Below are 26,519 nucleotides of genomic sequence, written 5' to 3' on the forward strand. Positions count from 1 at the left end.
TTTCAAATTACACATATTCATTTAGCGTACACTTATATTTTTTAAAATAATAATAATTAACCTTATCCATACATTCAAAATTAATAACATGTAACATGTAATAAAGAGAAACTAAAAAAGATTTATTCAAAATAAGATAAATTGGCAATATGAAAACATTCTAGACTTATCTTAGTTCGGTAGTGAGATAGATAGAAATGACTTGAAAGACTTGGAGTAGGTCCACCAGGAGCAGACATTCCCCTCGCAAAATAAAAATTAAGATTTTCATTGTCATTTGTCATACAAACTAGGCATATATAGATCCAGATAAGATCTTGACCTAGTTTTAGATCTAAATCTAGAAATTCAAGATCTAAGTCTAGTCTAGAATTAGATCTAAGCCTATATCTATATCTAAGTGTAGATCTAATTCTAGATCTAGATCTAGAATCTTGATATCGAATCCACTATATCTAGACTAGAACTATTATGAATTTACTCGTTTAAACTTGAAGTTACTAGACCTAGGCAAATGTTATTGTTATGATCATGAATAGTAGGCCTTTTGTTACCGGGTAATGCCATTACTAATGGTGTACTATGCTGTTCGGGGGCCGATTTTCAGTTTGTGTTACCACACAGTCTTAGTTACCTTGTTTTGTTTTAATGTTTTTGTTTAGTTTTTAACTTTCTCAATGCACTATTATTCTAACACTTCTCTGGACCAGTTGTGAAAGGGGGAGGGAAGAAGGGGGTATCTTGGTGAATGAGTACATGATCGTTTTTATAAATGCATTTAAAAAAATGGAAAAAAAATGAACTCAAAGAGTCCTCAAGGGTACTAATTCAACTTATACCACCAGATCTGTCAAATATGATCTCTTTCCCTTGTTTAAGTTCCCAAACATAATAATTAATTACTAATAGTTACTCAACTAATTAGTAATATTTCTTTTTTTTTATTGATTCTTGCTTTATCAATTAAAAGAAATAATTGTGCAAAATTTCGGCTTAATCCGAGATTAGGTGTGGGAGAAATAACGTGTACCAACTTTTGACCATACCGACAGACAGAGTTAATATAAGCTTTGTAAAACTACCCTTTCAAGATATAGTAGAGGGAGCACGCTTAGAGAGTCGTTCAAAGAAGATCTGGCTTTGTGATAAGCTCAAAGAATGAATTGGACTCTCTCTCTCTCTCCCTTTCTCTCTCTCTCTCTCTTTCTCTCTCTTAATGTCCTGCTAAGAACAGCTGTTGTCATAGAAGAGTGGAAGGATTTGATTACTCGAGCCGTCACTAGATCTCGAAAATCAAGAGACTGATAATGATGATGACGAGTAACCAATTCGTATCTGATAATATATGTTTCAAAAATCTGCGGATGAAATGAAGGACTTTTAATATTGTTTCATATATAGTATTCAAATATCTACAGCTTTCATGGATTGACTGACATTGTAGGTCCTGTGGAGTAGTTTATAAAGTATTAGTTCTGTGGCAAGTGACAGGAGACCAAGCGCCATACCACACAGTGCAAAGTACACAGGAAGCTGAATTCTGAACAAAGTGACGCTATCGTTGGAGCTCACCTTGCTGCTTGGGGCATTGCTCGTTTGTGTAGACAGGTAGGTGCTCTTCAGTTTGTCCAGAATGCCGGACTCTTCAAGAGAGCGAAGAACGTTGGAAAGATCCATGAAATAGAAAGTATTTTGAGGAATGCCGATGTAGGCGTGGTTAATGGACTCAAAGCCTCGTTGTGGGTACGTCCTTACATCCGGGTAATCTGGAAACATGTTTAAAGCTGACTGGGCGATCAAAGCGTAACCACCTTTCAAGACACGATTAGAATGATGGTTAGAATCTGGGCTGAACGTGGAAGAGTCGGTTTTGTTTTGCTGCAGCAGCTTCATCCAGACTTGGTGGAGGACGTTGTCCTGAGATAGCCTGAGAAATGTCTGCAGTGCCGTGTCATGTCGGTTCATGCCCAAGCTAAACTCCGGGTGCTCCATCAGCTGTTTAAAAGTTTTAAACGCAAGTTCAGGGGGTTTGACAGTAAATGTGGTCACGAGATACGCTGAGTAGGCGGAGCTTATGATGAACCAGAAGAGGGCCCACGATGTGCGAAGAATGAGGCCAGACTGGACTCTGTAGGTCCTCTCTGTGTGGAAACAAATGTGGTCTGGAAATGATGCCAGTAACCTGTGATAAAACAAAACAAGTATTTTCAAAATTGGAAGGTTTTTTAATTTGATTTGATTTGTTTGATTTGAGGCACATCGGCACAATTTAGGCCATGTCGTGCCTGCAGTCCCTTAAGGACTACTCTCTCTCTAAACAACAGGGCCAGATTCTATACAGTCATATCATTAAAATAAGGTCTATTCACAGTTAAAATAGTCAAGGTAGTAAAAATTTAAATATTTGGTAAAAATCTAATGTAAATAGTGCATGTTCACAAATTCATAAATATCTTCGTAGATAGCCCCACTTCCCGGATAAAGCCCAATACCTTCACAGGGTCGACATTATTAAATAGTGTATTTAAATTAGTGGCTCTAAAATATTTCGCCCTGACATCCTGGTATCTGGGGCAAGCAACGAGGATATGTTCCACGGTGAGGCGAGAGTCACAGTACTCACAAAGTGGGGGCTCCTCTTTCTTCAGTACAAAAGAGTGCGTGATGTAGGTGTGGCCAATCCTAAGTCTGGACATGGTCGTGCTACCACGCCTTGTCAGACCCTTAGATGTGGGCCGCCACCTGACATCCGCCACAATCTGCCGGAGTTTACTGTGAGTCTCAGCCTCCCATCGGTTCTGCCACTCTCGATAGGTGGCAGAGGCAATACTTTGTCTCAGGTCCGAGTAGGGAATTTGGGTTCCTGACACCGCATGATTTAGGGCTCTCTTTGCTTCTCTGTCTGCGGCTTCGTTTCCCTCAATGCCAACATGTGAGGGGACCCAGATGAAGGTGACATCCCTACGGTCGGCTGTTATTTGGTCCAAAAGCTTCAGGCTCTTATGTACCAATGGGATGTCAGTCTTCATCCGCCCCAAAGCTTGCAATGCAGATTTGGAGTCGGAGCAGATTATAAATTTCCTCCTTTCTGATGCTTTTACGGCCAGAAGTGCAAGAAATATTGCGTGCAATTCGGCCGTAAAGATGGAGCAGCCATCGGGGAGTCTACGGGAGATTGTTTTGTTCCGAAAGGAGCAGGCACACGCGACCTTTCCCTCCATTTTGGATCCGTCTGTGTAGATGGTGCCACAATCTCTGTAGCTCTCCTGCAGTTCCCTAAAGTGGACTTGTAGTATGCTTGGGTCTGTATTTTCTTTTTTGAAATTGAGGAGGGATAAATTTAATTTTGGTTTATTCATTAGCCAAGGAGGGTTCTGAGGGGTTTCTATTTTAGAGATTTGGTCAATGGGTGGGGTTAAATTTTGGATGGGTTCTCTCATTCGAAGGCCCAACGGCTGTATGACGTTAGGCCTTCGATTGTATAATTCTACCTCTGTGGGGTTAAATATGGAGTCAAAAGCAGGGTTCGTGGGGTTGGATTTTAGCTTGACTATATACTGCATTGCAAGCTTTTTCATTCTTATATCCATGGGGAGTTCTCCAGCCTCCACATGGAGACTTGGGATAGGTGATGTACGAAACGCGCCGAGACAGAGACGCAGGGCAGCATTTTGTATTGGTCCCAGTATTTTTAGGTACGACTTCCTTGCTGCTCCATATATTATGGATCCGTAGTCTAGCTTGGATCGAATTAGACTCCGATAGAGCAGCAGCAATGTATCTCTGTCAGCTCCCCAGTCCGTATGGCTGAGTACTCTTAGTATGTTTAATGACTTTTGGCATTTCTTCTTAAGTTCCTTAATGTGGAGGAGAAAATTAAATTTGGAATCTAAGGTGAGGCCTAAAAATTTTGTAGTTTTCACGACAGGGATCTTCTTTTTGTGTATAAATAGTTCAGGGTCTGGGTGGAGTCCCCTTAGATTACAAAAATGCATACTAACTGTTTTGGAGTCTGAGAATTTGAAACCATTATAGTTTGCCCAACCCTGAATTTTGTTTAAACATAACTGTAATTTTCTTTCTAAGGTGTTCATGTTTTTCCCATAAGTGAGAATGACAAAGTCATCAACATACAAAAAGCACTCTATGCCAGGGGACAGCGCATTTATGATGCTATTTATTTTAATGTTGAACAGAGTGACTGACAGAATGCTGCCCTGGGGTACACCCATTTCCTGGTCATGAGTGTCAGAAGCGGAGTTGCCCACTCGAACCTGAAATTTTCGATCTTTCAGGAATTCCTCCACAAAACGGGGGAGGTGTCCCTTAAGCCCCATAAGCGCCAGGTCACGTAGAATGCCATGTTTCCAGGTTGTGTCATAGGCCTTTTCTATATCGAAGAATACAGCTACTAGATGTTCTCTTCTGAGTAATGCATTTCTAATATAAGCTTCCAGCCTTACCAGGTGGTCAGTTGTTGTCCGCCCCTGCCGGAATCCGCACTGGTAGTTTGAGATCACTTTATTCCTTTCCAGGTACCAGACCAGCCTACTGTTAATCATTCTTTCCATGGTTTTGCAGATGCAGCTTGTTAGTGCTATTGGTCGATAGTTAGCTGGGTCAGAGCCGTCACTTCCCGGTTTAGGTATCGGTATAACTGTGGCTTTCCTCCAGCTGTTTGGGAAAGCGCCTGTTTGCCACACACAGTTATAGACCCCTAGCAGGGTTCGGGAAGGTGCTTGAGGAACTGGTAATGGATTTCGTCTTCTCCAGGCGCTGTGTCATGTGACTTGTCCAGCGATTCCCTCAGTTCCTCAAGCGAGAACGGTTTGTTGTAGTCTTCATTGTTCTCTGACCTGAAATCAATGGGGTGTCTTTCCTCCCTGGTTTTGACTTTTTGGAACTCTGGCGTGTAGTGTGCAGTGGATGATTTTTCTGCTATTGAGGATGCAAGGCAGTCAGCTATTTCTCTGGGGGACGTGACAGTTCGTCCTTGGTTTTTCAAATGCCCTATTGCATTTTATTCTTTCCCTTTGATTCGCCTTACTGCCTTCCAAACCGCTCTAGCAGAAGTTTTGGCATCCAGACTGCCGACAAAACTTCTCCAGGAATTCCTTTTGGCTGACCGTATGGTTTGTCTAGCCTTTGCTCTAGCTATCCTGAATAGCTTTAGGTTTTCCTGGGAATGATTCTTTATAAATGCAGCCAGTCGTTTTTTCCTATCGCCGATAGCACTTTTGCAAGCTGTATCAAACCATGGTTTGCTAGGCCGTTTTGGATTTGCAGAGGTTAGGGGTATAACTTTCCTGGCTATACTTAGTAGCTTGCTAGCAAAGGTATCAGCTGGGTTCTGTTCATCGAGGATATTTTCTGTGATATCCTCGGAGCATCTTTTTTGGAATTGTTCCCAATCGGCCTTATTCAGTTTCCACCGCTGAGGTCGTCATAATGAAGGGAGATTATTAGTAATGATGATTGGGAAGTGATCACTTCCCCGTAGATCATTGCTAACTGACCATTTAAAGTCGTCCAGAAGTCCGGGGACGCATACGGTGAGGTCAATGCATGTGAGTGAACCAGTACCTGGGTGCAAGTAGGTCGGTGATGCATCATTAAGTATGCATAAATCATGTTGGAGGAAGATATCCTCCAGCATACGACCTCTTGTGTCGGTATTGTTGAATCCCCACATGGTGTTATGGGCTTTGAAATCCCCAAGGATTAAATAAGGCCGGGGGAGTTGTTTCAATAGGTCCTCCATGTCTGTTCGGTTTAATGGAGCGCCTGGTGGTAGATACAGGCTGCAGCAAGTGATAACCTTGTGAAGGGTTATCCTAGCTGCTACGGCCTGTAGTGTGGTCTGTAGTTCTACCCTCTCATGGGGGATGCTATCCTTCACAAGGATACAGACTCCACCTGATGCTCTCTCTGCATCCTCAACATTCTTGCTGTAAGCACGGTAGCTTCGGAAGCTGATGCAATCTTTCAGAAATGTTTCCTGTAAGCAGACAGCTACAGGAGTCTCAGAGTCCATCAGTAATTTCCTCGTAATTGGCCTTGAGGCCTCTACAATTCCACTGTACAATTCTGGAATCCATTGCTTATTCTAGATGACCTACTTGGAGCTATTTGGCCTTGGGAGGCCCCCGGAGGGGTTTCCCTTTATTCCAGTGACCTTGGTATTTTTATTCTTGGGTTTGGATGGAGAGGAGGACAACCCCCTTTTGGGGGAAGTCTTTCTCTCTGGAGAGGGGAGATCCCTCTGGTTAGAGCGGAGGTTATTTCCTCCTCTCTCACCTCGGGCATCCTCTCCGCTTTGATTTCTCCCCTTAGGGAGTTGGTCAACCTCTAACTCGGTAGAGGTTGGGGTGTCTGGCTGGGTTCTCTGAGGAGAACCTGTGTCAGACATGATGTCTCCGGGTTCTCCCGGAGTATTGGTTTTGACATGCTGCTCAGTCTCCATGCTCTCATCAGCGAGCACAGAGAACCTGTTCTTTAGCATGACAACAGGGCTTTCTTGTTTCTTCAGAGGTGTGTTCTTTGGCGGTGTTTTCTTCTGAGTTGGAGGAGGAGGAGGGGGTGGTGGGGTCAATGTGTCCGTCTGTGTGGCTATGGATCTTCCTTTCTTAGCAACAGCCTGGGCGTAGGTCTTTGTCAAGCCGAATTGGCCCTTGGGTAGTGCCAGTACAGCCGATTTCGCCTGGCTAAAGGTACATCCGTTTCTTGCCTTGTACTCCTGCACGGCAACCTCCTGTTTCCACACAGGGCAGTCCTTGGAGTAGGCTGAGTGGCCAGCTTGACAGTTTGGGCATTTGAACTGGGCTGTGCAGCCCTTATCCTCATGACCCTCTTTAGCACATCTGGCACACACAGTGTTCCTCTTGCAGACTGCCGCGCCGTGTCCATAACCCTGGCACTTGAAGCACCTCATGGGGTTAGGTATGTAGGGCCTCACTGGAACTCGTAGGTATCCTGCCTTCACATACTCTGGCGGTGTCCTAGTTCCGAATGTGAGGATAATAGTGGCGGTTTTGACCTCCTCACCCTCCCTGCGCCTGGTAATGCGCCGGGCATGGATGACTCCTTCAATGCCCTCCACTATTTCTTTCTCGGAACATTCCAGTAGGTCCCTAGAGCTGATTACACCTCTGCTGGTGTTCAGACTCTTGTGTGGCATGACTTCCACTTGGAGATCACAGAGTCTTCTGCATCTTAAAAGCCCATCAGAGTGTGTCTTGCTGTCTACTTCTACAAGGAGTTCCATTGATTTGTGTAGCTTAGACACACTCTTGGGCTCTCCCACTACTGACTTGAGTCCCTTATAGATAATAAAAGGGCTCAACTTTGTCAGGTTTTTACCCTCCTCTGTGCACCTAACCACCAGAAATGATGGCCAGGTGGCACAGCTTTTTGGGACCTCCTCTTTTTTATCATCAATTCGACGTTTCTTGCCCAGACATAGGTCTGGGGCAAGTAGTTTTGTGTGTGTTTTTTTGTTCATATATATTTTTGGTTAATTCGGCACCTGTGCTCCCCACCCGCCATCGAGTCCTACAAGGGGACGGGCCATTCGGATGTCCAGAATGAGCCCGCCAGGGCTACACAGGTGCTATACTCAGTCAGCTGCTACATCGGACATGTGTCCGATACAGCAGCTCCCTGATTGACCCTCCAGCCACCGCCCTCCAGCATAGGTCGACGACCTATGCTGGTAGCTCGGCATGACCAGCCGGTTGACCCAGAGCGGGCCATCTGGGTCTCAGGTCTAGGGGAACTTGGAGCCAAAGTATTGTGTTGTTGTGGTTTATCCTTAGATAGCCACCACTCAAACACCAGGATCTCTTTATCCCCCCTTACCCGTCGCAGTCCACGGCAAACGGACTGTTCTAGGACGTAGTGAGAATTTAAAGTTAAGGAGACAGTGTGATGATCAATGAAGGCAGACTTAGGAAAAGAGGAGGCAGACACAATGATAGAAAAGAAGTAGGGCACTTTTGAGCTCCAAAAGTGCTAAGGAAAGAGGAGCGCAGTTTAACTTCATGTCTCGGGACGAGGAAGTTTGTTTTTTTTTAAAATAATATAGTTATAAGTAGACTGGTCTTTTTAATTATTATTTTAAACTAATTTTAATTAGGTGTAATTGCTTCACCTAAGTCACTGAAGTTCCTTTTTTTAAAAGATTCTTTTGACATTTCTTAATATGGACTTTTAGTTATATTACTAAGAAGCATGGACTGATTAGCATAGTTGATTAGCATAGTTGATTAGCATAGTTGATTAGCATCCTAAAATTGGATCAGAGACAATATTAGTCAATATTGTCATTTGTCAGATCAGCAACTTAAAACGACAGCTACAGTTTCGCTCTGACATATCTCATTGGAACATACACAGGCCGTTTTAATAAAAGTAGCACCTCAAGTTGTCTTTCTTGAATTCTTCGGGCCCTGGGCTGTAACATGAGTTGGTCAAGACGTGAATGACTGCCCCAATGACCCCGACAACAATGATTGGACCGATCAGGTACAGAAAGAACTCGGGCTGAATGATGTCTAAGTAGGTCAGGTCCAAATGGTCTTTTTGAGTTGGAATCCTTTGAAAAAGTAATGATCAATACAATATAAATAATAATAATAACTTATTCTAAAGTTGGCCACCTACACCGCTCTATAACAGTGTACGTTTTATAATGACACTATACTACAAACAGAGAAAACATTGGAAACTTCTTTTATTTAAAAAAAAAATATAACCCCTTTATACAGCTTATGGAGTAATTATTTTACTCTTAATAACTATTGAATTCCTTAAGTTCTTCTTGTTTCAATCTAACATTCATTAGTTATTAGGTGTTGCATAGAACTACGCTCTAAAAGTTTCAAAAAAAATGAATTATGTTGTTTTTTTTAATTATATTTTGTTTTTCTTGTTTAAATAAAATAGTTTAGCTTTTAATTTTTAACATCTTATTTAAATAGTTTAATTGTCTTCAAGAAATGTAGGCAGTACAATATTGGTTATTTGAAATTTGGTTTTAATCTTTCTTAGTCAAAAAGCCTATGTGTCTGTCACAAAGTTTGAAGTAATGACGTTATGAAAACATTTAAAGGCTGGAACATAATTTGAACGAAATAAATAGAGATTTGAAGTACTTTCCAACACTTAAGGATAAAGTTCAGAAAAGAGCCACTGTGAACAAAATGTTCAGCTCAACATGACAAAGAAAAGAGTTTTGTGTCCGCCTCTTACAAGATCACTTTTAAACAACTCACACCATGGGCCAAACATTTGTCAGCCATTAAAAATTTCAAAAAACTGTTTTGCGCAAAAAAGAATTCCTGTAAGCATTAATACAGTTCAAAAGCGTAGTGGTGAAATGAGTTATAACATTGCAAATAACATATCTATATTATAAAGTAGAATGTGTGGTGTATGTATGTATGTTACTTATAGACATCAAAACCGCTTGACCAATCTTGATAAAACTAGGCAGGAATGTTCCTTGGGTACCAACTTAGACCTTAGTGAATGTATTGTAGCCCTAAAACAAATGTAAGACCCTCAAAAAAAATAAAGTTGTCCGACTCTATTACAGCTATAGTATTTTATGGATCTAGGCCATGTCTACAATGTTGACATAAGAAAAGATAGAAAGGATTTAGACCTAGATCTAATTTTAAGAAATACACTTTGCGCAGATAGTTTTTTACTTTGACACGTGAAAATACAAAAGAAGATTCATTGATTTCATTATATAATAAAATTAACCTTCAATTTTGTGTTTCAAAAGCATTTTTTACATTAATTAGTTCCTTATATCTGTGATTACAGATTTCCTGACGAACATTCTTTCATTAGACAATACCGTAATGAATCGCGTACTAAATATTAATTCGTTTAATTGTTTACTTTATAATCCCATCCCTAGATCTAAAACTCTAATTCAACTCTAAGATGATAAAACTTCTCTTCGCACAGATAGTTTTATACTTTAACACATAAACATATTAATTAAAGTCCATTCATTTCATATTTTGATCAAATAAAAATTCAAATTTGGTTTTCTAAAGCTACATTCGTTTACGATAGCTGCGAAGCCGAGTTAAAGGCCTAGATCTATATTCATTCATTAATCGCGTAGGCCTACTAAAAATTATTTCGTTTAATTGTTACGTTATAATCCCATCCCTAGATCTAAAACTCTAATTCAACTCTAAGATGATAAAACTTCTCTTCGCACAGATAGTTTTATACTTTAACACATAAACATATTAATTAAAGTCCATTCACTTCATATTTTTATCAAATAAACATTCAAATTTGTTTTTCTAAAGCTACATTCGATTATGAAAGCTGCGAAGCCGAGTTGAGATAGGCCTAGATCTATATTCATTCATGAATCGCGTACTAAATATTATTTCGTTTACTTTATAATCCCATTCATTTAACAAAGCTATCGCTCTTTTCGTTTTTAATAGATAAGAATGTATCGACTTCGGGTAAACCATTTTCGCAAAACTAATTTTATTTTCGTAGCGAAAGAGAAATAACGTGAAAGGATCATTAGTTAAGTTTAACATACATCTAAATCCAATCCACTAGATTATTCAAAAGCATTTTTTACATAAATTAGTACTTTATATCTGTGACTACAGATTTCCTGGCGAACAATCTTTCATTAGACATTACTATTACCAAATGGTTACACATTAACACATCTCTCTACTGAGTCTATTCCTACGTCTAGGTCAGGTCTAAAACTCTTATTGAACTCTAAGATGATAAAACTTCTTTTCGCAAAGATAGTTTTATGCTTTAACACATAAACATACTAATTATTGTCCATTCATTTCATATTTTAATCAAATTAACATTCAAATGTGTTTTTCTAAAGCATTTTTAATACATTCGTTCGCTGTTCGCTAAAGCTGCGTGGCCGTGTTGAGATAGGCCTATATTCATTCATGAAAAAAGGTCACGCATACGCAACACAGAATGAACTCTATAAAAGCCAATTATTTAACTCTAGATTAGTGTAGATTTAGATCTATGTCTACCTCAAGATCTACTTTATACTTTATACACATGAACTTACAAAATTTAGTCTATTCATCTCAAATTTTAATCAAATATATGTAGGCCTACAAGCAAATGTTTTAATTTGAATAAAAATGGATTTAAGCCTATTAGCTATTTTGATTTGATAGCTTCATTCACACTATTTTTACATTGACACATTCGCTTTACTTATTACATTATTATTTCGTTTAATTGTTTACAAAACACTCTCAGTGACTATGTCGAAAGTAATGCGCAAATAAAGACCCGCGGGTCGCGGGTAACATATGTCTAGTCTTTCTATAAAGCTGTATGAGATAATCTTGCCCAGTTATGTCCTATGTTCATTTTATTATAAATCAAGAAATGCACGAATAACTGTTCTTTGCTGCTATCTTTTATCAATTGCTCCTTCACACTGAATTACTAGTGTTGTCGAAAGGCTTAGGTTTGATCATATTTATTTCTTATTTTTAACACTGTTTCTGAGTTCTTGGATGCTAAAGACACCATTTTAAAACAAAAATATAAATCCTATGGAAATCGAACACAGACTATTGAACCAACCAATGAGATTAACTTGCAGCTACAAAGTGATCACCTAATTTTGTTAAAAACGAAGTCCATAATCCCAGAGTTTCTTTTTAGGCATGAAATTAATGAAACAAAACATTGGACAAGACGAAGTTTCCCTTTTTCCAAATAACAGTTGAACATCATCTGACCGAGAAGTGTTCATTACAACTAGCTACCTGTATAGAACGTTGATATTTAAACTTGATATACCTGTATAGAATGTTGATATTTAAACTTAATCTACCTGTATAGAATGTTGATATTTAAACTTAATCTACCTGTATATAATGTTGATAATTAAACTTAATCTACCTGTATATAATGTTGATAATTAAACTTGATCTACCTGTATATAATGTTGATAATAAAACTTGATCTACCTGTATATAATGTTGATAATTAAACTTGATCTACCTGTATATAATGTTTATAATTAAACTTGATCTACCTGTATATAATGTTGATAATTAAACTTGATCTACCTGTATATAATGTGGATAATTAAACTTGATCTACCTGTATATAATGTGGATAATTAAACTTGATCTACCTGTATATAATGTTTATAATTAAACTTGATCTACCTGTATATAATGTTTATAATTAAACTTGATCTACCTGTATATAATGTTTATAATTAAACTTGATCTACCTGTATATAATGTTGATAATTAAACTTGATCTACCTGTATATAATGTTGATAATTAAACTTGATCTACCTGTATATAATGTTGATAATTAAACTTGATCTACCTGTATATAATGTTGATAATTAAACTTGATCTACCTGTATATAATGTTTATAATTAAACTTGATCTACCTGTATATAATGTTTATAATTAAACTTGATCTACCTGTATATAATGTTTATAATTAAACTTGATCTACCTGTATATAATGTTGATAATTAAACTTGATCTACCTGTATATAATGTTGATAATTAAACTTGATCTACCTGTATATAATGTTGATAATTAAACTTGATCTACCTGTATATAATGTTGATAATTAAACTTGATCTACCTGTATATAATGTTGATAATTAAACTTGATCTACCTGTATATAATGTGGATATATAAACTTGATCTACCTGTATAGAATGTTGATAATTAAACTTGATCTACCTGTATATAATGTTGATAATTAAACTTGATCTACCTGTATATAATGTTTATAATTAAACTTGATCTACCTGTATATAATGTTGATATTCTCTACCACTGTTGGTGTTAGGATGTACTCTATCTTTGTACGTCTTGTTTCAGTTATACTCAGTGGCAGAGTGGTCAGTGCTGCTTCTCTTCTGGCCAGTTGACCTGACGAGACATTCAAACCAGAGTTTTCATTCAGTGTGGGGAAATGGAGATGAAACAAAGTCGCACTACAACTAAAGGAGACCAACAACAACAACAAAGAAAAGAAAACGTAAGAATGGGAGAGGGGAGAGTTGTATCTTTTTCTATGCAAAGTGCTTTCCAAATATTTACTTTGTAGTCCCCATGATATTCAAGTATATAAACATTGGTATAACTGGGTTGAGGAAGAGGATAGGGGTAACAGCTGACACAAATAAACAAGGCCGGCGCTAGGCGAGCGGTAAAAAAGCGACGAGTGGCGAAACTGCGACGCTTCAAGAAAGATCTGTGTCGTGATCACTAATCAGGCCATTCACGTCCGCGAAAAGTTCATGTGATTGGATAGAACGGACTGATGAGGTTTCGAGAAGACCTTCGGAGACCCTATATAAAAAGCGAAGGTGTGAAAGTCAAGTCTATTCACAGCGACACACGTTTCAAGATCTAGTTCAGTCCAGCGAGTCCAGTGTGAAGTCTATCCGAAGCAGTTGAATTCAGTTCGAGTAAGAGACGAGGCAGCCAGTAGAGTTTGGTACAGTAGTACAGACTTTCTACGGAAGTACGTTAAAACATTTGTACAGTCAATGTTACGTGTCGCTAATAGTAGTTTTGGCTGTTGATTTATTAAACATTAAAGAGTTACATAATTTGAAAACTTGAGCTATTAGTTATTTGAGTTGGTTGTGTTGTGTGCAGTGTTTGCATAAAGCCTGGATAGAAAGAGTCGTTACAATATGTACGGGCCTGTGTGAATATATAGACTAATGATGAGCGAACTACGGCCTGCGGGTCAACTGCGGCCCCGCATTGGAATGAGCATTTCAGCCACGTACAAATAATCAAAAACAAAAAATAAACCATTGAAATAATCTAGCGAATTATAATTTCTATGGTGTTCCATTAGTAAAGTTTCATGACTAGACTAAACTAAACTTTAATGTACGTTTTAGGACGTCCTTGTAGATTAATTCGGAAAAAAAGTTAAGGCGATTGGTCATTCTGCTGGCCACATGACATCCCTGTTAACAGTGGGTCAAAAAAAAAAAAACAACAGATGATCTTTACATCATCTATACCACAAAGTCTGATTGGGCAACTTTATATTGAAACATGTTTATGAAACATTTCAACTATTAAAGGGTATCGTGCGATCCTCACAGGGAGCAACAAAAGTCTTAGAAAGTTCTTACATCAAGAATATGCATTATTACGATAGAGGAAGACTCTTATTATTATTTTTTATTTTGGTTGGGATTTTCAATCAAAACTATTATGAAGACAGCTTGAAGCAAGGTAACTGTGGGTTGAAAAGGAGATTTCAAATGTCAGTGCATTTTGAAAGATTTAGATATTTTCCGTTTGTTTTTTAATGTGGATTAAGTAGTAGTAGTTTAACCAGACTTGGGACATGAAATAATTGAACTGCTATCCAATAATCATCTCAATCATTTCGAAATGTTTTTCCAAAAACAATATTTCATGCTCAAAGATGATGTGTAATGTTGATATCAAAATGTTTTATAAGCAGTTTAGAATAACGGATGTCAGAAACAGATGGACGAATGAATGCACTGACTTTTAATAATTATTAAGCCTGAAACTGAACCAAATAAAGAAGAACCGTCATCAAAACACGTAAATATTCAGCGTTAGTTAAATCTTAATATCATGAAATCCAACACTCTATCGTCTTAATGTGGCCTACTAAACTTTTTCCCTTCATTTTTTTGGCCCGTTCCTGCAAAAGTCTGCCTCTCATTGATCCAGACTCTAGAAATGAAAGAATGAAGACGCATTAGAAAACCTGCTTTATATGCAGAGTTTAGTGCAGACATTTGAAATAGACGAACTACATTGCCACAATTATATTTGTGCGTGACAAAGTCGTTATTTGTTTACAGACTATTGGTTCTCAGGGTAATGAATCAATTAATAGGTGGACTCATTGGTAAGCGAACCACTTGCTGTACACGAACTGTCGTTCAATCAGTCTGTGAACTGTTAGTCGTGATCCCATCTAATCTAGGTGTCTGCAAGTAAACGTTACAGACGGACCCTGGTCGCTCTTACTGTGGGACACATGGCAGCTGGAGCTCACGGAAGAAGAGACAAGCTTTGGCGCTATATTGCAGTGATAGGAACTCATCAACTGCGGTAGAATCTATCGATTGGACCTTTGTGTTTGTTTAAACGTCATATCACCCTATGGCGTAATCTCAAGTGTTCTCTATCGACAATAACAGTTTCTTTTTGCTGCTACAAAAAAAGAGCCATTTTTCATTTAGCAACAACAGACATTGGTGCCTAGGTGATGGGAGTAAAGACAACTGCATCTTCATGACTCTGAGCTGTGGTCATTGAAAAGTAGGTTGTGTATGTCGGGAAATGAATTGAAAGATAAGATTATAATAAAAGAAGTAAATGCGCAAGTCAATCAATCTTATAACTTATTGTCTTTCCGTACAAGTTGGCGTGTTGCGTTCGCTTTGCTTGTTTAATTTCCCACTAAGACCCTCTCCCTAAAGAATATCAAAACACCGCACTAATGGAGAAGTCATTGTTACCTGTGATTCCGAAGACATCTCCGTTGTCCATCACGTCACCATAGTAACTTCCGTCGTCCACGGCGACCAACGTGTAGGTGAAGCCCATGGAGTTGGCTAGTGTGTCCAGCAAGGCTATGCTGTATCCATCGTACACTGTCCGGTTTTCTTTGATAACATAAGTATAGAATTTGTCTTCAATCGTTGGAATCACAGCCACCGGCAGCACAAGACCCTCTAATGAAGATTTTTGGCTTTTCAGAAAGTGAAGAGCTGATTTCCTCAGTTGACCAAAGTAGTCCATCTGACAACATGCATCCATTTCGGAATCCGAGGATTTTTTGAATGCGTCTTTCAAACGAGACACAAAGACATCGATGCACCTAACATCTTCTGGATCAACGACAAGCACCTCATGAAAGTCTTGTCTTCTAGACTTCTGAACGACAGTCATATGATCTGACTTTGACTCGTAGATCAAAGTCATGAAGTCTATGCCATCTGCAGGCTCCTCTCGAAGACTGTCCATTAAGGATTCGTAACGACTGACCACTATCCACTCTGTGGTGTGTTTCAGCGATGTCCACTTAAATCTTGTTTCTTTGGCGACTGTCGTTAAAATTTTGGTGACCAGCACTGACGTGTCGCTCAGGACGAGCACCACCTCTATGTTCCAGGAGCTGCTCATTTCTGATAATTGTTGTGCCACGTCATCGTTTGTGAAACTTGGCGGTAGTTTGCAGGTGATGAGCATGAGCTGAGTGTTTTGTGACGTCAGCTCCTGTTCGAGAAGCTGCAGTGCATGCTGGGTTTCCTCTTGGTACACGACGAAGACTATGTTGCATCCAGATTTCAATGTCGTCTTGTCCATGTCTACGTGAAAGTTTAGAATGGTGTATGTGTGTATTGTCAGTCTTACCAGCGAGGTCCATTGCGAAACATTGTGAGCAAAAGAGTTTGAAATACGAGATAACTGATACACATTGGTATAAATGTCTGAAAAATTACCAGTAAGCATGCATATGTGTAAAATAATCCAGGTGTGTAATGAACTGGTCAGTTCAAGCATGGTGAATATTTATTCGACTTCCTTTCATTTTAGTTCAATCCAGATAGACCCTCACTTCATACAGTAATTCAACACCAGACAACACTTTAGCCAGACAGAAGTTACATATCAGGCAATAATCGAAATCCAATCTAAAGTCTTAATCCAGTCAGAAGTGTCATAGAATATATAGGTATTTAGAGCCCTCAAACCAGACCGAAATATATAGAATAATCTCATATCATGAGAGGCATCAATTATGAGTCTTCAATCTAGAATTCTAGATCTAAGTCTCAATCTCGGTGAAGTCTCAATTGAAACTAAAGCCTCAATTTGGAAATGTCACAATCCTATCAGGTCTCAAATTAAACAGAAACCAAAATAATTGAAGACTTGGACCCATGAAATAAATCGATACAAAGATTGTGAAACACCTTGCCTTGAAGAGCATTATCTAATAGAATGATCTTGATCAGGACTTAGATGAATCAGACCGTGTAATCCATTAAAGCAAATGTTGGAAACTAAAAAAAAACATCACCAGGTATATGCATTGATGTAGGTTAGACTAGAACTCTGGTGAGTTCATGGCCCGTGACCTTATACAGTGTAGAATAGATACTAAGGTTTATAAAGAAATCGCTCCAAAAGTTGATCTCGGGTGAAATATTCTTGACACCTTCTCAGGGTCTGGCGACTGCACACGTACAAATATAGTCATGGAACTGATACAATCAGATATTTTCACTGCCGCGAAAGAAACATGCGTCATTTTATGACAAAAAAAAAATTAACGTCATGTCTATCAACGCCGTTCATGATACCGACCGACAATTAGCAAATGTAAACTTTAAAGGCAACCTGACCTATTTAATTACAAGTTTAATAGTGTTTGAACTACGTGAATTACATGCCTTGTTATAGTGAGCAGACGACAGTAAACCTGGGACAATTAGTTCTAGCTGTGGTAGTCGTAAAATAGAGTCACAATCACCGACTTCCTAGCCTCCCCTTACATAAAACATCTTCACCAATCTCTGGAAATCTGTTGTCAGTATCTAAGTTACTGTAACAACGAATTCTATAAGATATTTTTAAAGTAACAAAAGCTATAGAACGTAAAGTATTCCTCTTTTACATGTGTCTAACCTACCAATACCCTTATGAATTCCAACATGGGATTTCCAGCATTTGAATTGTATAAAACGAAAATGATTGGATACTAGCGCCCTAATTGAACTTTCTTGAACTTATTGCTTTCATTTTATTGGCTATTTTTTTTACAAGGTAATTATTGCGCACGGAACAATGGCAATCGAAATACTTGACTATTGAAAAGAATGTATGGTCAAATGAAAGGTTTAGGAATAAGTCGATATTTTATTTAGGACTTAATTTTTGCATTGATCTATGAACTATTCATTGCCTTGATTCCTGAACAAATTATTATGTTAATCTATGGACACATTATTGCGTTGATCAATAAACTAATTATTGAGTTGATCGACGAACTAATTATTGAGTTGATCGACGAACTAATTATTGAGTTGATCGACGAACTAATTCTTGAGTTGATCGACGAACTAATTCTTGAGTTGATCGACGAACTAATTATTGAGTTGATCGACGAACTAATTATTGAGTTGATCGACGAACTAATTATTGAGTTGATCGACGAACTAATATTTGAGTTGATCGAGGAACTAATATTTGAGTTGATCGACGAACTAATTATTGAGTTGATCGACGAACTAATTATTGAGTTGATCGACGAACTAATTATTGAGTTGATCGACGAACTAATTATTGAGTTGATCGACGAACTAATTATTGAGTTGATCGACGAACTAATTATTGAGTTGATCGACGAACTAATTATTGAGTTGATCGACGAACTAATTATTGAGTTGATCGAGGAACCAATAATTGAGTTTGATCGAGGAACTAATAATTGAGTTGATCGAGGAACTAACGTTTTCGTTGCTCAATGAACGAATGATTGCGTCGATCAGTGAACACTATTAATGCTGCTCCAAAAACCCATCAACAAAACGTCAGCAAGGAACAACATAACTGACCAAACATTGTCGTCTTTGAATTGAACTTTTCCATGAACAGAACAAAAAACAAATGAACGTATCTAATGAACAAAGAAGAGACTACGTTGTCGCCAACACTGAACGTTTGTAGAAACGTTTAAATCATCTTTCTCTTGGCGCTAAATACTAGAAACAAATAAGAAAACATTGTACACAGCTATCTCTTCTATTCGACAACTAGCTCGTGTTATTGTGCTCAGGAACTAATCAATGCAGGCTCTGTGTTAGCCCATCAATAATTAGCTGTATTGCATGGTTTCGTCCTCCAGCCAAACGCAGACCGCTTGACAAGATCAACACTGTCTTTGACCTGGTGAACTGAACACAACGAATGTACTTTATACAATGGGTTTAGGGGCTGACCTTGAGCAGTCCTAGCAAGGTCATCGGGGTTGACCATATTGTCTTGTCTATATAAGTTTCTCTCCATCCAACAGTTCCAAATAATTCAAATTAAATTGGCAAGAAAGCCTACCCAACTATTCAGGGGCGGACTGGGTATCAAAATCGGCCCGGGCATTACCATATAAACCGGCCCACAAATGGCATGTCATATATTTTCGGTGTGGGGGGATGATTTTAACCCCCCTACACAATTTATATATATATATATATATATATATATATATATATATATATATATATATATATATATATATATATATATATATTAGTTTGTGTATATGTAATTAATCTTCATTACATTCTTATCTTTCATTCTTTTAAACGTTTTTTCTACCCTAGAATACTCTCTTCCTATAATTAGTGAAAGGCAGTACACACCGCCAAGGGACAGCTAGGGAGTCTGGGGCAGCGCTCTAAGCCCCGGATCCAAGCATTATTTCCGTTATTTTAAGCTTTAAAAAAAAAGCATATTTTGAGGTATCTACAGTGCAATTAGCCTGCTACTCTTCCGCTAAAAAATCAAAAACTAAATCTGCTATTCACTGGAGTCAGCGACTGGTAGAAAATGGTAAAATGCTTTAGTTTTGTATTGGGGGGGGGGGGGGGTAGAGGGAAACCACAAAACCCCTTTTGGCTACGTTCATGAAATTTGGTGACTGTAGTTTGCTTAAGTTGGCTGCATTGAGGAAGTAAGTAAAGTTTCCCTTTCAGACAAAGAGATCTGAGGCCAGTGATGGTTTGAACTCCTCCCCTCTCGTCTACGCCCATGTGTTTTATTTATCATAGATGTAAGCCTAATTCTATTCAAAACATAAAGTTTGATAAGACATCAAAACTGAATGTATACTTTCGTAGGCTTATATTATGTATTCTATTTATACATGTATGTAGTCTGAAAACTATAAACACTACAATAGCAGCCTTAGTGAGTTTCAAACTTTTTGGTATTACTTATAGATTACAGACGTTTCTTCAAAAAAAAAAAAATAATAATTAGGTCCTACGCATTTCACGTGTCAATCTTAGTCATGCATGTTGATCTGTGACTTAAAATATGCTAAATCATTGGTTTTCCTGGCTGACTCAGGCAACCCATTCTTTTAAAGTGGTATCACCACAAATACAAAACTAGGGGTCTATCGAGCCGTCATCCTCCCTACATTGCTCTATGCCTCAGAAACATGGATAGTGTACAGTTAACATGCAAAGAAACTGAATCACTTCCACATGACATGTCTGTGAAAAATACTAAATGTCAAATGGCAAGACAAAATACCAGATAATGAAGTCCTTCAAAGAGCGGGTCTGCAAAGCATCCACACAATCCTGATGCAGTCCCAGCTGCGATGGGCAGGACACGTAAGCAGAATGAAAGACCACCGCATCCCTAAACGACTCTTGTATGGCCAACTAAGCGAAGGAAAGGGCTAGCAAGGTGGTCAAAGAAAGCGCTTCAGTGACACCCTCAAAGATTCTCTGGAGGCGTTCAGCATAGACCCATCCACCTGGGAGACAGAGGCACATGGCAGAGCATCATGACGTCGCGCTGTGAAAACCGGCGCACATGTTGCTGAGGAAAAGAGAACAACGCTGGTAGAAGAAAAACGCCAGAGAAGAAAAGCAAGGCCAATGACACTAGCTCCAGCTGGAATAACCTGCCCAGTGTGCGGCCAAACATTCCGGGCTCACATGGGTCTCACCAGCCACACGAGGAGACATAAAACCCCAGTGTAAAGCTCTCAGCCTCCTGGATGACAAAGTGGTCATCATCGAACCACGATGGACAAACTATATATATATATATTAGATAGATATATAGATCTATATATATTCCTTTACAAGATAAGAGAAAGCAGAACGGTTAGAGAGGCACTTCTAAATGTGAAAAGCCCTTGCTTCCTCCTAGTACATTCTCAAAAACGCGATTTGTATATGAATATATTATTTAAAATATAAATTATTCAAAATCTCCTGTCATTAAATATCAGATGTGACAGCGCTATATAAATTATTTTAATTATTGTAATAATTTTCATTATTAATGACTTCATACTAAGCATAAGTTTGCCATTAATCATAATCTCATAGCTGTGCTATTTTTTTTGTAAGCCTTAAGTGGCTTAAGTGTAGTATTTTTAGATCTATGTTATTACAAATAGACAAAAGTAGTTATCCTTTATCTTTTCAAATCGCAGAAAATATAACTTTATACCCATATTGAGTATGAATAAGTTGGGTGGTTTGCAATTTCGCGGCTGTGTGTATTTGTTTAAGTTAACTTCTATTAAGGTTTTGTTAAAGAGCTAATTGTCTCCCTTTTGCCGCGTTATATCAATGTTTTCTAACGTAACCTCTCCTATCCCTCTTTTTCGTTAACTTTCATTGGAACCACCAAAAGACGGGGGAGGGAAGGAGCAAAACAAAAATAGGAGTGCCATCAAAGGCCCATGCCGACCAGCAAAATGATCAGGCCAAACACAGTCTCGAAGACATCAAAGTAGTGTTGAAGGCCATGCCGCTCATGTATAGCAGAAAGTACGGTCTAACGTTTTACAAATGACAATACGTACAGTGTATAGTGTAATTCTTAAAATTATATTCTTGTTGAATTTCAAACAAAATTAATTGTAATAATAATTTACAACAAAAAAAACCACAACAACAAGAAAACATGTTCGGGCCTTTGTGTCTTGCTGCTGTCACTTTTGTTTTTAAGTTGTCTGCGTTGAGTTGTTTTTTTTCTTTGGTCGCGACCAGACCGGCCCATTTGGTAGCGGCCCATCGGGCATTAGCCCGTTTGCCCATATAGCCAGTCCGCCCCTGCAACTATTTCAAATCAATATTATTTTACTAATGTCAAAGTAGGCTATATTATATCTAGTGTATAAAGTAGAATGTTTGGCGTATGTATGTATGTATGTCCCTGTATAGAAATAAAAACCGCTTGACCAATCTTGATAAAACTTGGACAGAAATGTTCCTTGGGTACCAACTTAGACCGTAGTGTACGTATTGTGGCCCTAAAACAAACTTAAGAACCACAACAAAAAAAAGACCAACTCTAATACAGCTATAGTATTTTATGGATCAATGTTGACATGAGCTAAGATCGAAAGGATTTAGATCTAGATCTAATTTTAAGAACTAAACTTTGCACTTATAGTTTTTTTTTGACACATGAAAATACAAAATATAGTTTATAGATTTCATTATTTAATAAAATTAACCTTCAAATTTGTGTTTCAAAAGCGTTTTTACATTAATTCATTATTTATATCTGCGAATTTAGATATCCCGATGCACATTCTTTTATTAGAAATTACCGAATGGTTACACATTAACACATTTCTCCACTGAGTCTATTGCTAGGTCTAAAACTCTTATTGAACTCTAAGATGATAAAACTTCTTATTATAGTCCATTCATTTCATATTTTAATCAAATTAACATTCAAATTTGTTTTTCTAAAGCATTTTAATACATTCGTTCGCTGTTCGCTAAAGCTGCGTAGCCGTGTTGAGATAGGCCTATATTCATTCATGAAAAAAGGTCACACATGCGCAGAGCAAAGCCTTCACGCAGCACAGAATAAACTCTATAAAAGCCAATTTTTAACTCTAGATTAGTCTAGATCTATGTCTACCTCAAGATCTACTTTATACTTTAACTCATGAGCATACAAAATTAAGTCTATTCATTTCAAATTTTAATCAAATATATGAAGGCCTACAAGCAAATGTTTTAATTTGAAAAAATTGATTTAAGTAGATTAGCTATTTTGATTTGAAGGCTTCATTCATAATATTTTACATTTACACATTCGCTTTTTTTTATTACATTATTATTTCGTTTAAATGTTTAAAAACACTCTCAGTGTCTATATCGACAGTAATACGCAAATAAAGACCCGCGGGTCTCGGGTAAAATATGTCTAGTGTATATATATATATAATATATATGTGTGTGTGTGTGCGTGTGCGTGTGTGTAGAATGGTGGAAATATTACATACTAGTCGACCCACGGCGTAGCATACGCCGTTATTTTGCAGGGCAGGCCTTCGGCCAATGCAACCTATGTGACCGCAGTGGGCCCCGCACTTTTAAAGGACCCGCACTAATTCTAGAAGTAAATTATTAAATTAAACCATTTTATAACTTATAACAGATTTTCCACGGCCGCCTGATTTACCTGGAGGTCCTGGAAATCTCCTGAAATTGCGAAATATACGAAAAAGTCACTGAAATCTCCTGAAATTATTAAAAATCTTCTGAAAACTCATACAAATCTTATGAAATATATAGAAAAAATTTGGGGTGTCATCCAATATGGAAAACACCAATCCTACGCGCGATAAATAAAAACTTCATTAGTCAATACCTGTAATTGTGGAATTTGGTGAAAGAAGCTTCTCGGGCCTCAAACTAATGAAGAATTACTTGAGGTCAATAATTCTCGAAGATAGATTGAAACATTTGGTAAATCTTGCTATTGAGCGTGATCTATGTAGGAAATACAATTTTTATGATATACTGTATAACTTCGCTACATGCAAGGCTCGTAAAGTAATTCTGTGCGTAATAAAGAATGAATAAAATGCAAAGACGAATTTATTTTCTAATACAAACTCTTCAATTTCACTTATCCGTATCCGTACCCAAACTTGGCCCCGCGAAATCCGTTTCGCATAGGGCCCCACAATGGTTGAGTCCGGCCCTGCTATTTAGTGACGGGTGAATACAGAGTAGATTACTTATTCTCCTCCCCCCCCCCCTTTTTTTTTCGCCGCTAAAACTACGTGGGGTAGAAATAAAAAAAGAGTGATCTTTCCATGACTTCTTGGTCACAACGGTTATTTTGTGACGGGTGAATACAGCTTGTTCCTACCCCTCTTTGCTATTTCCTTTACTTCTTGTCTAAACTCTTGAGCCATGAAGAGAATTATATATATAGATGGTTTATTTGAAACCTTTACGTACCTTGCCTGGACAGAACGTGACTGGATGAGGCCAAAAGAGTCACGCGTAAAGACTGAATGTCAACCTAGTGTGTCACTCATGACGATTAGCAAATAGTGTCACCCAATATCCCCTTTGCAAAATAAAAAAGTTCCCAAATATATTCTATTTTAAGTGGATTTTACTTTCTTCTTAGACATGCCCCCCCCCCACCAACTTGCTTTAACTGACATAGAAGAAAGCACCTGGTAGCAGACGGCTGGAGATTTCTTACACGTGTGAGACTAAAAGAAAAGAAAATTCACTGCCGAGGACAGACGTAGACGGCGAAAAAAGAACCGAAATCGATCAGCTGCGTACAACAGCTATGTCTGCTCTGGGGGTAGCAAAATATGTAGGTCGTCGCTGTATTTGCATAACCACGTGAAATAATACACTCCTCAATAATCTACATATTCAAAAACAACACTTACAATTCTGTTTGTTAGGAAATAAAACAAAAGTCACTTGCAGTCAGAGATAAGTACACAAAGGTAAGCCTACAATGTGCGTAGATTCTTGTCTTTTTGTAAGTTCGTTTTTTCTTCACAGAGGCGCCATGGCTGAGTGGTAAAAAGCTTGGCTTCTCGACCGATGCGTCGGGGATCGAATCCTGGTGAAGACTGGGATTTTTAATTTCGGTATCTTTAGGGCGCCTCTGAGTTCACCCAGCTCTAATGAGTACCTGACATTAGTTAAGGAAAAATAAAGGCAGTTGGTCGTTGTGCTGGTCACATGACACCCTCGTCAACCGTTGGCCACAGAAACAGATGAACTTTATATCATCTGCCCGATAGATCGCAAAGTCTGAATGGGGAACTTTATTACAACCTTCTGCTAGCGATACTGTTTTAATTTAAAGTTTAATCGTATTCAATATTTGCTCCAGTCCCTAAACGCCCCTCCCACCTCATCCCTGTCTCCCATACTTTTCAATCTCTCTAGTTGCTTCTTTGTCCACCAACATTCAGTCATTAAGCTTCCTTGTCAGCCCCACCTCCTGCCCGGCTAATTCGTTGAAAAAAAAAGTCACTTTGCTAAGTCCAGCATGAGATCTACTAGACCTTGACGCGTCACACTCCTTGAAGTGTCCGCCGTGTCTATCCTGGTCCATTGTGTCCACGAATGACGTCACATCCGGGGATCTCCAGTGCGACGGATCCATTAGCATAATACCCTAGCAGGACCGTAATGGGAGGCAATGCAACAACAACATAAAAAAAAAACTTGCAAGGAAAGAGTAGCCGAACTTTAGATAAAGGCAAGACAATAGTAGAGTAATATGACTTCACTGATAACTTAATAAAAATGACTTTATGAACATGCGTAGATAAATATTTTCCAATTAGATCTTACAATTTTTTTTACATTTTCGATATTATCGAGGACGCCTAAGCCCCGCTGTTGTGTAAAGGATATTTGTTATAGATTAAATTCAAAGCTTTGTACTTTCTTACACGTAACATAGCTTGTTCTTACATGTCAGACGACGAGGCTGTAATTCGTAAAAATTGTCTTTTATTTAAGTTTTACTAGGTTTTTATTTTTCAAAGAATTGAGTGGGTTAGCAGAGAGCAGAGGCGCCCAATAGGAACCAGTCCAGTCAAACCCTTCCACAAAGAAGCTTGCAAGTAAGTGGCGTAGTAACCATGGTGCGAATTGGGTGCATTGCTCCCAGGCCCAGGACCAATAGCCGGGCCCAACTGGTTCTTTTAAGAGAAATAATGTGTTGATTCGAAGAATTTAAATGTTTCAAATGATTTCATTATTTTACATAAATGATTGCATATTTATAGTTACAAAGCTTATATCAACTCACTCTGTCTGTCTGTCTCTCTGTCTGTCAGGTAAAAAGTTTGAACATGTTTTTTCTCCCATTTCCCATTCTCGAATCAAGTTAAGACTTTGCACAATTATTCATTAAACTAAACAAGACATGAATCATTTACAAAATTTAACCAATTAGTTAATTAATTATTGGTGATTTATTATTTTTATATCGAAATAAAGGAAACAAATGCTACTTAATTAGAAATGTGGATGTATATATGGATTTAATACTCCTTATTCGTTCTGACTTTTGACACGTGTTAGTGTGGTATGACATCCGCTAAGGACAGTAGCTCTTTAATTGTCTGTACAACGTATCATTCAATTCTTACGTGTTCAGATTGTTCATAATAAAAAAAATAACAATAACAATTTTTAAACAATATGAAAGTGCAATATAAGATAAATTATGTTTGTGTTGTATCTTTGTGTTTTTAAGATTAATTATAATTAATTATAATTAATAATGTCTGAAAACACAAGGCTACATCCGCAATTAGACAATGACTCATCCATTTAGTCAAAGTAAGTTGTCCTTGAAAACTGAGCTCGAGACTTTGAGGACCTCGTTCTTTAATCCATGTGGAGCATGCGCACTTGCTGTGT

At 38.1% G+C, this 26,519-nt stretch overlaps 1 protein-coding gene across 2 annotated transcripts; it reads right to left on the minus strand.

Annotated features, from left to right (window-relative positions):
* Nucleotides 1–159: 159 nt before the first annotated feature.
* Nucleotides 160–18,870, minus strand: LOC106059695 (glutamate receptor ionotropic, kainate 2-like). 2 transcript variants are annotated; one of them, XM_056009311.1, is made up of 5 exons: nt 18,663–18,870; nt 15,558–17,331; nt 12,831–12,954; nt 8,417–8,593; nt 160–2,182 (listed from the first exon to the last, which is right to left on the minus strand). In XM_056009311.1, the coding sequence occupies exons 2-5, from the start codon at nt 16,603–16,605 to the stop codon at nt 1,405–1,407; spliced, it is 2,127 nt and encodes a 708-aa protein (XP_055865286.1). In that variant the 5' UTR covers nt 16,606–17,331; nt 18,663–18,870; the 3' UTR covers nt 160–1,404. The 2 variants fall into 2 exon arrangements, with proteins under 2 accessions (XP_055865286.1, XP_055865287.1); XM_056009312.1 differs by lacking the exon at nt 18,663–18,870 and having other exon boundaries at nt 15,558–17,746.
* Nucleotides 18,871–26,519: the final 7,649 nt, after the last annotated feature.

Source organism: Biomphalaria glabrata, chromosome 14, assembly GCF_947242115.1.
Source record: "Biomphalaria glabrata chromosome 14, xgBioGlab47.1, whole genome shotgun sequence".
Classification (NCBI taxonomy): domain Eukaryota; kingdom Metazoa; phylum Mollusca; class Gastropoda; family Planorbidae; genus Biomphalaria; species Biomphalaria glabrata.